The sequence below is a fragment of the Seriola aureovittata genome, chromosome 24 (assembly GCF_021018895.1).
Source record: "Seriola aureovittata isolate HTS-2021-v1 ecotype China chromosome 24, ASM2101889v1, whole genome shotgun sequence".
In the NCBI taxonomy this organism is placed as follows: Eukaryota; Metazoa; Chordata; class Actinopteri; order Carangiformes; family Carangidae; genus Seriola; species Seriola aureovittata.
In genome coordinates, this window is record NC_079387.1 from 11,659,698 (window position 1) to 11,674,451 (window position 14,754).

Below are 14,754 nucleotides of genomic sequence, written 5' to 3' on the forward strand. Positions count from 1 at the left end.
AAAGTGTCAAACAGTCTCTTCCATCAGTGAGCAGGTGGATTCTGGGTAATTCAGAACAGTAAGACTGATAACTGATCAATGTCTCGATCGGACGCTGTAGTGCTTCTGAATGAAACCCTTCTTTTGTTTTCCAGGTAATCAATAAATGGATGGATCAGAGAGGAGGAGGCTTCTCACTTGAGGCTCTCCTGGGAGGAGGAGGAGGAGCGGTCGGAGGTGGGCAGCGACATCAGACTGTCTCCGCTCCTCAGGTGAGCCTGCAGAGCTTTCTGATAGGACGCCTCCAGGCCCTGGAACAGATGCTCCGCCTCCCGGCTGAAGTGACTGTGGAAGCTCCAGTAACACCTGAGACGGAGAGACGGAGAACGACAGTAAGAGACTCACCATGTCTGCGATGTGTCTGGTTTATTGATCCCTCTGTAACGGCTCAGAGGTAAATGGATGAGTGGGACTTACTTCCTGGCCACAGAGCGAGCCTCGGCGTCCGCGTCGTGGACTCCTTTCTTTATGGTTTCCATCAGAACTGTGCCGTGTCTGCAACAAGAGATCGACTGACTGAACACAGGCTGCCATTTTATAAGAGGAGCTGTATATGTTCTGATGAAGACGCGTTTATTCGGGCCGGTTATCGTTTCTAAAACACGACACAGTATCAACACAAACATTTCTTCTTTTAAGACTTGGAGAAATATAAACGTGATAAAAACAAACAAGCCGAACAAGAACTAAATTTAGATTTAGAAACAACTGACGTCAGCTTCATGTATGTGACACGTCGTTGTCGTTTTCTAATCCCTGATTTATATAAACTCCGAGCGCTTTGTCTTTGAAAAGCAGCTCTTGTATAAGCGGAGTCTGATTTGTAGGTGGGCGATATTCAGAATCAGACTCAGTGTCTCTCTCACATCGACTGACTGATCGATGAGAACCGGAGAGCTCCCCTGGTGCTGGGGGGTCAGCTCGGGTTTCTCCCAGGTGGCGGCGGCGGCGGCAGCAGGAAGCAGCCAGGCAGAAACACAATGAGCCTTTTGGAGGCAGACAGAGATTCCCCTGGCATCGCCATGGAAACTGCTGAGACAGACCTCGACCTGGCCGGTGTCACGTTTCCTCAGAAGGAGGAGATTCACAGTAAACTGTCCCTGTTTTAACATCTGCTTCTTCCAGTTTGTGAGAACGGATCTGTCTTTGTGATCCGGACACGATCATCGGCATCTCACAAATGTTTGACGGGCCACAGCTGGATCAGTCCTCACCTCTGCAGAGAGCTGCTCTGCCACTCCTGCAGCAGCAGGTCCAGGAACTCGAAGCAGCGTCTGGAGACAGAGGAGCAGAGTGAGAGCATTAAATATTCATGTCAACGCTTTTCCCTGAATCAACAAACCCGAGGAAAACCCTGGAATAAAGAACTGAAAACACAACAGAGTTATACCACTATAATAAAAACATCAAACAAAGCAAATGAGATAAAAATAAGAAAGTTTAAACAAAAAATAAATAAATACCAAAAAAATAAAATACATAATAAAATAAAAAGTGCACAAATAAATGAAAATATGAATAAATAAATGAACAAAACAAACATGAAACGAAACAAATGAGATAAAACTATAAAATGGAAACAAATATTAAACAATATTAAATAAAAAAATGTAAATAAAAATTAAAACAAACTAAAAAAATAAAAATAAATGAAAAATAAAGAAATAAATACCATAAAAGTAAAATAACTTATAAAATAAAAACATATAAATAAAACAACAAGTGCACTAATGAAAATATGAATAAATAAATGAACAAATAAAACAAAAATAAAAAAACTGATTTAAATGTGACAAAAATAAATAAATAACATAAAAATAAAATACCTCACTAAAACAAAATTAAGGTAAATAAATTAAATTAAAATCAAAGCTATAATCACGCCTGACTCTGTCAACCAGTTAAAGCATATGAATTTTTGAAGTATGGTCAAAAACATGTTTTGTGAGGTCAATGTGACCTTTGACCTTTGACCAAAATCTAATCCGTTCAGTCCAAGTGAGTGTTTGTCACACTCTGAGGGACTTCTTCAGATTTCATACAGAGAAATCAGGGTCAGGAGAAAGAGACATGTTGTCACCGTCACCTGTAAATAATAAAAACAAACAGTAGAGACAGAATAAAAGCCCGGAGCCTCTCACCTCCTCACGGCCACGGACTTGGAGGTGCAGTTGCTGGTGATGATGGGGATGAGCCGTGGGAAGTGTGTGTGCTGTAAAACAGGAGAAGCTGGTGAGTTTGAGCCTGAGGTGACACTGACGCTGTTTCTTCTTCTGTGTTTTAAATTAAATTCAGTCAGAAAACAATGGAGCCTTTTCTCTCCGACATGAAATGTGATTTTCAGGATCTAAGCACATCGTGTATGAAATCACGGCTGTGATGATGTGGCGCTAACGTCGTTATCCCGCCGCCTCGTGAACATGGAGGGAAACCAGGACACCGAGCTGGTTTCGTTTCCCATAACTGAGGCCACGTGGCTGCAGGAATGTGGAGGACAGCTGCGGCCAGTTTCACCGCCACCATCATATCATCATCATCATCATCATCATCACAGTCAGCACAGTGAGGGAAGGAGGAGCATTTAAAAGCTGACACCTACTCGCAGGATGAGGCGGATGGCGGCCACGCCGGACGTGGCTATGACTTTGGCACTGTTGGGGACCAGGTTGAGGAGGCTCGGCATGACGGCCTCTGCTGCGTGGTCGAAGCGAACGCCGAGCACCAGCGACAGGTGTCTGAAGACAGGAGAGCAGAGACTCAGGTGTGTTCAGCTACATGACGACCCGACATGACGCGTACAGAACAATAATATTCTCTGATGCGTCGTCCTGACGTTTTCAGTTTACAGCACTAGAAGTTTCCATCTGCATCTGATCTGATTAATAAAGTTATTATAATGATCAGATCATGGGTTAATTATCTCGTTATCTCAGGATGACAGAGTCGTTTTCTCCTGATGATATCTCGTTATCTCGTTATAACGAGCTGTTTTCTTGAGATAACGGGATAAAGAAATGTTTGTGAGCTTTCTCAGCTTCCAGTGTTTCACTGTCCTGTTTGTATCTAATGTCCTCTGTTCAATTGAAATGATAATTGACACATTTTATTAGAGATATTATTAATTTTAAACCCAGTTACTGAATCATAATAAAACCAACACATGAATTTCTCAGAGGATTAAAACACAAAACAGAACTATGAAGCGTAAAAACGACTTCAGGAAAAGTAATAACTAATAAACTATAAAAGAAACTCTTCTTCTCTTGTTGGGTTGCAGCCGGTCTGAAGAGCGTCTCACCCCAGAGTGATGCAGGCCTCTCGCACCACCTGGGAGCGGAGGTCCTTGGCGGAGAGTTTGAACGCCGCCTCCATGAGCCTCAGCTGCTGCAGGAAGCCGTCAAACTCGGCTGCGCCGGCGAGGAGCAGCGAACGCACCTTCTTCAGCTGGAGGAGAAAAGAGGAGAGAGGAGACGGTCAACGGAGACATTTTCATCTGACTGATACTGCGACCACAGAACGCCAGGACGACGTACCGCCGCCACTCTGAGCTCCCAGTCCTTCTTGTCGTCTGACAGCACGTCTCTGATCTTCGTCATGGCCTCCTCCACCTCCCTGTTCGAGTAGATCTGGAGGAAGAAAGGGAAGTGAAGGATTCAAACTCTGGACCTGAGGTGACTCAGCATCATATTATATACGTTAAAAATCATACTTGCACTGTGGGAACATCCTCAAAGGCCTGGATGAAGTCCTCCTCGTCCACGGCTCCAGCTCCGGACTTGTCCCGCCCTACAGACCAGACCAGACCAGCTCGAGGATTTAGATCCAGATCCACAACGTGACACGTCGTCAACATTTCACTGACATGATTCAACACTGACCCCGTCAGTCCGTCTGTGGCCACTGCCTCATTTACAGTTACATAACAAGCTGAGGAAATCACTTCAAGTGTTTATTATTATTAATATTTTCCATGATTCATAGTTTCAGTGAAAAAGGCTCCAAAATAAACCGAGATAATGAATAAATAATAAAACATCAGACTGGACTCCAGAGGGTGAAATCCCTCTTTATATGTGTCAGTGGCAAAAAGACAAATCTATTAAAGAATTTCTGAATCTTTATTCTTCGTTTTGTCACTTTTTATTCTGTTATATTTTATTGTGTTTTCCGTTTGTTTTGAGACATAATGTGAAGCTTGTTTTGTCCCTGATATAAATAATATATATATATTTATATAAATGTTGTCTTGATATTGTATGTGGAGATCAGTTAGCGACACGTCGGACGGTGGTTCTGGTTCTGACCTGCAGACTTGGCGCTGGAGGCGGAGGCGGGGCGTCGGAACGACCCCATGCTCACCATCGTCTTCCCGGACAGCGAGGCTCCTTTGGACGAGGATGAGGAGCGGCCGCCGTCCACCGAGTCATCGTCCTCAAAGTTTTTGTCTGGAGGAGGAGACGGACAGAACTTGGAGTCAACACAGAGAAAAAACGCCACCTCTGAGCATCCGAGCAATGTCGGACCGGCGGGCGGACTCAGCTGACCCACAGGACATAACTCACACTCCTACATCAACATAACAAGCGAAGGATGGCGAGGAGTGTGAAGGTCAGAGGGACAATGAAGGGACAGTCAGAGCTGTGTTCGCAGTGCGAGAGTCAAACTGAGGAAACACAGTTTTTATTCTTCATCCATTTGACTGAAGATTTAACGATTCTTCACTTTCTATTGAGCTCAATAAAGATTCTGATAAATCTGTTTCGCAGCTACAGCAGCTATAAACATAAGACAATAACAACAGGAAGTGAGGAAACAAAGATCACCACAGAAGGATGAAGATAAAATAATAAATGAAATACTGACACAGAGGAGATGTATTAAAGTGAGTAAAAGCTTTAAAATGGAGGGTATTAAAAATCAAATAAAGAAGAAGATAAAATAATAAAATGCTAAAAGAGAGGAGATTAAAAGAAGACTTTAGGATATCAAAGGAAAACAATCCAGAAAATACTCGTAGAATAAAAGGACACACCAGTTAAACAGCTTCAAATATATAAATAAATTTGAAGATAAATAATGAATTAACTAAAAATCAATTAAAAGTCAGACTAAAAATGTAGACTTTGAGTTTGCTTTTAAAAGTCTCAACACTTCCTGCTGCCCTGAGGTCTTCTGCTCCACAGATCCTTCTCTCAATCAATCAATCTGCTGATCGTCTTTTCAATGAGTCAATGAATCTTTATAATAAAATATCACAGTCCGTCAGTTCAGATCAGTGCAGAAGAAGAGAGGCATGATGATGTGTCGTGTTGGATCAGGAGTTCACCTGTCAACAGTTTAACATATTCACCAGTGGATCTGTTCCTAAAGGTCACGACCTGGACTGTAGCTGCTCAGTAACAATAAGACCCGACTCAAAGAGGCCCCGCCCCCTGGACACGGCTCCTGTGGGGGTCCACAGAGCGCCACGTGAGTCGCCCTCAGCACAGGAATCTGCCCTGCTGCGATCAATCCTCTTTCATTATTCACACACACACACACGCACACACACACCCAGCCAACACATCAGTCATATACCATCAGGTCACAGTTTTTCCTCTGTGCCAAATAAAAGCTGCGCAACACCTCTCATTATCAACACAAGGTGACTGCGTGTGTGTGTGTGTGTGTGTGTGTGTGTGTGTGTGTGTGTATCACCTGTCACCTGAAGTTTAACACGTTAACACCAACACAACACGACACCATCTGAGACCACTTCCTGTTTGTTAACAACTTGAATCTAATGTTTGGAAACTGTCAGATAATCGATGTAAAAGCCACAGGTACAGAGTGTGATGCATTCACTTTAAATTAACGAAATAATTATCTCAAGATTAGGAGAAATGTTTCCTTAAAATGGAACGCATCACGCTTCTGTAGAAAAGTCACGTCACCTTCAGCTGATAAATGTGAATCGTCATTTGTAACTTTGTTTTTAAAACGATGTTATTTAGCAAAATGAAAATGATCTTGTTTAGATTTAGTGGCAGCGTCACGTCCACACCCGCCCACCGCTGAAGGAACTCAAGACACTTCCTGCACGTGTTTCTGTCTGGACAATACAGAGAGATACAACGCGTTCAGACAGAGCCAGGCTAGCACTTTCCACCCGTTTCCACTCTTTGTGCTAAGCTAACCAGCTGAGGGTTATAGCTTCACATTATGTGACTCTCTGCAAGAAAAACAAAGAGCTTCGACCAAAATGTCTAAAATAAAACACAGATATCGATAAAAATAAAAGTGTTTGTACAAACAACAAACTTAAAAAGTAACACAGCGAATCCACCAGAGTCAAAGCATTCAGTTTCCATTTAACCTTCACAGCCTCAGATTTCACACTGATCTCCTCACATGGTCGCAGCAGGACCCCCCCCCAGCTGACAGACAGTGTCCTGGATCTGCAGCCTCCTGACCTGAACCTCCCTCTCAGACATGGAGGCTGCGTCACGTCCTGTACACAACAATCCAGCTGAGAGCAGGAACCCATCCCGCCGTGTTTACACTCCAGACACCGCACACACACTTCTCCTGGATTTACAGCCGTCGTCACTCCGGGCTTCTCTCCCCCACCCCACCCTTCTCCTCTTCGTCTGCATTCATCAGTGATTACAACCCCCCCCCCGCTCCCTTCAGTCCCTCCCTGCCTCCAGAGGAAGAGCAGCAGCAGCAGCAGCTTACAGGAGCAGATCCGCCTGCAGACCAGTTTCCTCAGCATGCCGGCACACAGACAGACAGACAGACAGACAGACAGACAGGTGGTCCTCCGGTCCTCTGTGCTCCTCACATCTTCTCCTCCACTGAGGAGAGAGGAGAGGGGAGGCAGGAGGGGAGTCCAACAGCTCGCCTCCCCCCTCCCTTGTCAGGGAGCACGTGCTTCAATAGGATCTTCCTCTGTCTCCGTCCTCCGGCTCACTCACTGGCAGGAGCAGGATGGAGGAAGCAGGAGGGAGGGGATGGAGAGGAGGAGGCAGGAGGGGGGAGAGGAGTGGACCAATGGGAGGAGAAGGGAGGAGAGGGGTGGGGTCGGTCTGGGGACAAACATCGGTGCTCGGTCTGGAGGCGGAGCTGGTGGGAGGAGTCAGAGATGAAGGACTGCTAGAGTGCCATGATGACTCAGGAGGGGGGGAGGAGGGAGGAGGAGATGGAGGGAGGAGGAGATGGAGGGAGGAGGGAGGAGGAGATGGAGGGACCCCTCTCCACAGGAAGCTGCTCCTCTGTCAGCGTTAATGTCAGCTGTCAACAAGCCTCCACCCAAGTTGATCACCAGCCTCCAGCAGCTGGAGCTTATCACAGCAAGGTCAAAATAACTGATGATTGATCAATAAACACCAGATCAAAGAATTAGAAAAGCTGATGAACCTGACCGGACATCCATCCCTGAGGTTTGATTCCCCGCTGGAGGAAACTGTGGCTTTATTCACTTCCAGTTACTAATTTAATATTAATCAGAATTACAATAGTTTATTGATCCCCAGGGGGAATCAGGGTAAGAACAGAGAATAGGAAGTAGATCATAAAGATAAAATAGAAAAACGGGTTTTACTATGATATATGGATTAAAAATATAGATATATAAGGATATGAGTATTTCTTTACATATGTCTATTTTAACAACATTTGTATTTTTGGATTAGCTGGGAGTGTGGGGGCGGAGTCAGACAGCGCCAAGATGGCGACAGTGGGAAGCTCAGGCCTCGTTTTCACAGATGTGAAATAAAAGAAATTTCACTGGCTTTCAGGGCTTCCATAGAGCTCTGATCGGCCTGGCTGGGACACGGCTTCATAAAACTAAATCCAGCACTAAATATAAATCTGTGAGTTTCAGAGGAAGTTTCAAATCTGTTCATTGGTGGAGGAGACAGTGTCTCTCAGTTCGATGCTTCATTAGACTTTATAACCACCGTCCGTCTCCGTTTTCAGACCATGTACATTCATCACCAAGTCAACGACCCCTTCAAGGTCAAGCTCAGAGAACAGGAATTCACATTTCTTCTTAAAGTCCACCACATACTGTCTGGAATAGTTTCACAGCCAACATCCAGGAGACGGCAGTCACCTGTTTCTCTTCGCAGCTCCAGGCTCTGCAGCTTTACAGCTCAGTTAACGATTCATCTGGGAAAATGATCAGCAGATTAATTAGTCACTTTCTCCAGAGCCACAGAAGACGTACTGATGACACTGTTGTTTTCTGAGTAGAACGAACCATGACGAGTTGGTCACAGAGAGATGACACCTGCTCATATCAAACAGGTGAGTCCTGATGACTGTGACTAATGGTGCACGTCCTCGGCACGACAGGTCACAAGTTCTCCTCCTGGCAGCGCCTCAAAGTCTCCGGCAGCTCGGAGCCTGATGGAGTCTGACAGGTGATCTCCTCGCTGCAAATTCACCAAACGAGCGGGGAGAGGTGAGGCGTTCAGGAGCGCCAAGTGTTGCATCACTGACCTGAGAGGAAACGAGGGATCGTGGGAGAGCGGCGAACTCCAGGCAGGTAGTGAGTTTCTTCCTCTGCCTGAAGCTCTGCCTCACCATCAAAGCAGCTCGTAAACACCGAGAACATCACTCACATCAGGTAATCATGCAGCTCAAAGGTGAGCTTATACCTGTTCACATGAAAGGATGAATGGAGCGGGACACGCCCCCCTCATCTCGAGCAGCTGGAACAACAGTGGGAGGGACGTTCCCACAGAACCATCAGGCTTTGTTCTCAACGTTCTCACCAGATTCAGCAAATAGCACAAGCAGCAGACGTTATCATGAAGCATCAGTCAGGTAAAGCAGGTGTACTTCTACAGGTAAACAAGGAGTTGACTAATGAAACTCTGAAAATCACCTGCTAGCTTACTGAAACAGAGAGGAGAAGAAGTGAAGCTGCAGTAACTACTTCTTCCTCACGCGTTTGTTTAGTTTTCAAACTACAGTAAAAGTGAAGGAGCGTTTTTACACCTCCGTTTGCTTTACGCCAAAAAATCTATAAAACTAATAAATTAAAATATTGTGGCAAAGAACTTTATTCAGTGTCAATGATGTGAAACAAGCAGCAGATCTGTGTTTTTAGAAGCTGGACTCTGAATATTCAACATCTTAGCTTGAATAATGACAGAAGCTCCTGCTCCCGTCACATACGACTGTCTCTCTCTGAAGACAAACAAGGCTGCTCATCAGGTTCTTTATTTATCCATCTCTGTGTGTTGTTGTTGTTTACTCGTTGGGTTTTCAGGGTCAGTCAGTCTCACTTCCTGTTGAGAGTTAGTGTTTCCTGTTATGTTGTGTTTGTGTATCTGAGCAGAGGAGCGTCGGGGCAGAACCTGGAAAACAAGGTTCTTTAGCACCTAGATGTGCGACACGTAGAACTGGGCGATTTATTTTATTTGACTTTCTATCAGGATTTCAGCTTCTAACGATTATGAGAACAAGATAATCGAGATAAAACAATTATTGTGCCGCATTCTGTTTCACAACAGATTTCCTGGTTACCTTAGCGACGTACGTTGCAGCGCCAGATCTTCAGAGACTGAACTTACAGCCAGGAGAGACCGCGCTCAGATATCTTTAACTTATATCTCTGTAACCAGAAAAACTACAAACACATTTTGAAGTCTGTTTTTTTCTTTTCTTTTCTTATCTTTCTTATTTTTATACACTGAGTATATGTTCAGGAGTTTTCAGTAGGTTTTCTGGAAGTACATCAATGTTACAGCAGAGTTGATCTTATTTATTTGGATTCGTTGAATTGTATTTAAACGGTTAAAAAGATGTTTTTTAAAGTTAAATAAAAGCTGGTTATTTCCAAAGTCAAGCAGTGATCATGTCAAATTATATTGATCAAGATAATCATGATTAGGATTTTTGCATGGACGGCGAGCAGGACTTACACAGCGTCACGTTTACTGCTGGTAAATCCAACCACACTTTCACCATCAGCTGCTCCGTCTCCTTCTGTCTCTGCAAACTCTTCATTATTCAGGAGGTTTCCAACTGTGCAACCCAAGTACCTGACCTCCTCTCTGCACACCTCCCTGCAGGAACCTCCTGAGGCGGGGGGGGGTCTAAACTGCCCTCGGAGGCCTCATAATATATAAATATATATAATGAATATATATATTTCCAACTTATGGCACACAATAATAATAATAATAATAATAATAATATATCCCTTTTCAAAACAGAGTTGCAAAGTGTTGTACAAACATAAGAACAAAAAGCAATTAAAGACGTGGAGAAGAGGCAAAGTGTCAATTAACAATTAAACAGACCAAAAATAATAATAAAACCAAAAGTAGAAACCAAAGAGAAAAGCACTGACATCAAGAATTAAAAGCTGCGTTACGTAAGTCTGTTTTCAGTCGTCTCATTATTATTATTTATATTCTTATAAATTCCATCTTTTCACCAAAGTTCTTCTGTTTTGCAAATGATTTGTCGGACCACTAGACATGCCTTCGCGGCCCTCCAGAGGGCCCCGGGCCTCAGGTTTGGTGAAAGACACCAACAACAACAAACAGCTGGAAATAATGACGTTTCCAAAACATAATGTTCCTCTAATTCTAACAAGCACTTCAACCTGAATCAGCGAAGCAGCTCGTCATGTGTCACAGCAGCAGATCACATGCATCACTGAGCTTCAGCTACTTGTGGCATCCAGCTCCAATTATGATCCGAGGCTCAGGAGCACAGAGATCCTGACCGAGCCCCTGGTAACGAGCTCCTGCGTTAATGAGACAGACGCACATCTACAGCGAGCCTTCGGCTTTACCTGAGGAACGAGCCACTTCCTGTGTGTGACCGCTTCACCTGCAGGAACACGCTGCACAGACGTCGACCTACTGGAGGAGAAACGTTGAGTCCTGACTCCGACCTACAGCCGATGCACTGCTGCCTCCTCCCCTCCCCTCAACCCGGTCTTGTGACTGTAGGGACAACAGCTGACACCACTCCTACAAAATAAAAGCCTCAGGCTGTGGGAGTAAAGAGTCTCAGTCTCCTCCTCTGGTTATCTGAGCTCTTCTTTGCTTTTCCTTCACTGTCACTTCAGCACGTCTCGGTCTCTCTCTTCCTGTCGAAAAGCTTTTTCTTCGTCTGTATTTCAATGTCTCCACTGTCAGTTTCTGATGCTCTCTCTCTCTCTCTCTCCCTGTTTTCCAGGTCAGTGTGATGTCACTCTCTCGCCCGCCCAGGTAACATCCACAGCTCTGTCAGTTGTGCTGACGTCCACGCCTCTCTGAACTCACTGCTGACAGCAGCTGAACTCTTCTTCTCTGTCTGCTCTTTGATGCCACATGCATAAACACAAGCTAAACACTTCCTGCTGCTGCTTCACAATAAAAGCTTTTAATCTGTGGAGGTGACTCACTTTGCACAGTGTACATATTAGTATTGTACATATTGTATTGTTCTATTTCTACTGACGCTCTCTGACCTGCAGTACTTGCTTGTATTATCTTTGTTTATATTTCCTCTCTTCTTACTTGTTGTTTGTCGTCATGCAGCAAAAGCAGATTCCTTGGCGATGAACCAGATTGTGATTGTGATCTTTTATAAAAATAAACATTTCTAACATCGGCCTTCATGTGTGATTATCTCAGTGACAGACTCCTTTGTGTGACTGAGCGCCTCTGAGAGATGAAAGCTGAGCCTGGTGGCCGCAGTGATGACGAACAGACCGGTTTAATGTCATTAATTACAGTCACACAGTCAACTGCTAATAACTGTGGATGTGAATTCAAGCTCTTGGTTTAAAGAACATTCAATTACTGAAACATATGTTGTAAAAAAGAGCAGTTTATATTTTTGTTTTCTGTCTTTACTTTAAGATCCAACACAGCACCAGCAGCTGGAAATCCCTCCATTTAAAACCCTTTAAACCTTCCTGTCCCAGTTCTGCTGGCTCACTTTTCCTGCAGCGAAGAGACTGAAAGCTCCTCGCCTGCCGGAGCACAAAGAGACCAGCTCATGTTGCATTGTGACAGAAAGACGTCAAACACACCCCGAGCGGCTGAAACAAGATCGTCTCACAGTCCTTTCATCGGTTGGTGCTTCACATTCTTTGATTATTAGATCTACAGCCTCGATGCCGAACCGCAGCCGACAGCACAGAATAAACACGATTTCATACTCTGCCAGAAACATCAGGGATAATTGATGTGTGCAACCCATCAATGTCCACACAGTCAATAACTTACTGATGACCTCTGACCTCTCTGCTGTCAGCCATAAACATAATGATCAAACAGGCTTGTATTTGTTCTAGTAAATATTTGTTGATAACTCCCAGAATCCTCTGAGTTTGGATTCTAGCAGGAGAACACGTAAACCAACGTGGTGCAGCTTTAAGCGTTCAGTGTCACATGTTTGTCTGCAGGCCGCTCACAACAACAACACAACAACAACACACATAAACAAAAAGCTGCCGCCATGACAACCAGCGCCGTGACAGGCATAAAAACTGTCTCGGTGCCGTACACACAGCCAGCAGGTGGAGCGGGAGGCGTGGTCTTACCTGACACAGGTGACGGGACCATGTTCCCTGACCTCTGAACTTCGTCAAATTTACTGAAGATGACGTTGAGCCTGGACACGGAGAGGAAACGCAGAGTTAGCACCACAAATAACCGGCCTCGCCGCCTTCAGGGCCGCACACTCAGAAAAGGAGCTGGTTTCAGACTCTCCGGAGGGAAGTTAAATAGGCCGGAGCAGCGTCTCAGCGCCTCGGTCTCTGCATCCAGAAATACACAGGCAACAAGCGGCGCTGCTCCTGCTGCGTTTTATTATTAGAACAAACGCTAATAATCACAAAGTCAGTGGAACAGCAGCCGCCGGCGACGCACGTTCACTTCAGGACAGAACAACAAGTTTAGATTGTGAACAGTCAAAAGTCTGTTTCAAACATGAACAGCTTCCTGTTGGCTGCTGCTTCTTTGACTAACATCTGAAATGACTGGTCAGTTCATCAATGAGTGATCTCCAGAATGAAGCTGCGGCTATCAATTCATTTTTATTTATTTCATCTTGATAATCGATCGATCGTCTGAGTCGAGACTCCAGCTCGTTAACTGTGAGAATCTGCTGCGTCTCTTTTCTGTTTGATGATTCATGGACCAAAACACAGATTTCATCACTTTACAAAATAATCTGTAGATTAACAGATAAATAACACAAATCAAAAAATCATGCTCAGCTGCACCAGCAGGAAATGATTAACAGAGTCAGGTAGATTTTAACAGTGAGCATTTGAACGCACCGTGACTGAGGCAGACCCTTCTTCCCCAGGTCCATCCGCACTCGCTCTCCAACATGGCGGTAGATCTCTACGAGGCAGGTCATGGCTCCGTCACGCACCTGCAGCAGGACGACGGCATGAGAACACAAACAGGAAGCAGAGAACTGATCCTTCATATCCTCGTCTTAGTTTTAATCACAACATTAATTATTCACTTTGATATGATGCTGTTTTACTGCGATATAAACAGAAAAGTTTCTAAAGAATCATTTCAAAAGTAGAATTCACCGTGTGGGAAGTATTTTTATTTTTATATGTTCACTTCACCGTCTCTCCTGGTTTATTCATTACACTTGTATTTACAAGGTGTTTTTCTTCTGTCTTTTATCTTCTCATTCAATTTCTATTATTTATTCATTAATTATTAAATGGTTTATTTAATTAGTTTTATTTTTGTTTTCTGTAAATCCATTTTTTAAATCTGAAGTATTTATTGATCAATCGTTCATTTATAAATTCTTTTTACAGTTCTTATTTCTAACGCCTATTAAAAGATGAAACTGAGGAAATGCTTTATTTCCTGTGACGTCCTGCTCCTCCATATGACTCCCGTCACATCTCCGTCACTTCTCTTATTTGTTTTAATCTGTTTGAATTAATAAAAATTTCATTTTAGTTAATAACTTAAAATAAAACTGGAGTAAGTTCTAGGAAACTTTACATGAACATAGAAATCTTATTGGCGTGGGTATGTTGGTGATGATGGATCATATTGAGCTTCAGTGAACGTGTGCGAGTGTGTTTGGCTTCAGGAAGGGAAGTTCATGGGCACAGCTTCCTGTCCCGAGGAGGAAGTGCGGTTCCGGTGATGATAGACCTCTGCAGCCTATCAGGAGACAACAAACTCAAACACAGAGCGGAGCAGGAAGTCGAGGGGTCTGGTGGTTATAGAGGAGACTCCACGACTGCGAGGTCACAGGTTTGATCCCTGCAAAGTATCACATGTCTTACAACAGCTAAAGGTTTTCTCTCCCGACATATGAGTCCAGGAGGAAACAGAACTCCTCCTGGATCCATAGATGCTGGATCATGGTCTGATCAGCCCTGCTGAGCTGCAATGTTTCTGTTTGACCAGCAGGGGGCGTTCAAAGACCAGTAATCCTGTAGCTGCACCCGAACACATCAACAGTTTGTGTTTGTCTCTTTCCTGTTTCAACATGACACAGCTTGGTGTGGAAACCACGACCAGCCACAGAGTCCTGAACCTCTACACCTTCAGGAAGAGCTGGAACAGAGTCCAGGTGCTTGTGTGGTCTCACCTGACTTGTGGGATCTCCGAGCAGGTGACAGATGTGAGGAACTATTTTACTGAGAGTCAGACTCTGAGATCCGAAGCTGAAAAAACAAAAACACGTGGGTTACATGGTGACCATGAACCTTACACACCACGACGACAT

General features: G+C 44.3%; 1 protein-coding gene across 12 annotated transcripts in view; it reads right to left on the reverse strand.

The window, feature by feature from the left end:
• LOC130165407 (CLIP-associating protein 1-B-like) overlaps positions 1-14,754 on the reverse strand; it is a 39,571-nt gene that overhangs the window by 17,551 nt on the left and 7,266 nt on the right. For 9 of the 12 annotated variants that reach the window (XM_056370658.1, XM_056370656.1, XM_056370654.1 and 6 more), the window contains exons 6-17: positions 14,617-14,692; positions 13,319-13,416; positions 12,578-12,648; positions 4,344-4,484; positions 3,749-3,825; positions 3,573-3,665; positions 3,338-3,483; positions 2,639-2,774; positions 2,181-2,251; positions 1,254-1,313; positions 457-534; positions 178-345 (exon numbers count right to left, since the gene is read on the reverse strand). In XM_056370658.1, coding sequence (XP_056226633.1) covers positions 178-345; positions 457-534; positions 1,254-1,313; positions 2,181-2,251; positions 2,639-2,774; positions 3,338-3,483; positions 3,573-3,665; positions 3,749-3,825; positions 4,344-4,484; positions 12,578-12,648; positions 13,319-13,416; positions 14,617-14,692 — 1,215 coding nt within the window. Of the gene's footprint in view, positions 1-177; positions 346-456; positions 535-1,253; positions 1,314-2,180; positions 2,252-2,638; positions 2,775-3,337; positions 3,484-3,572; positions 3,666-3,748; positions 3,826-4,343; positions 4,485-6,429; positions 6,612-6,756; positions 6,987-10,834; positions 11,366-12,577; positions 12,649-13,318; positions 13,417-14,616; positions 14,693-14,754 lie in introns of those variants that run through there. The other 3 variants (XM_056370665.1, XM_056370664.1, XM_056370663.1) reach the window with 3 other exon arrangements.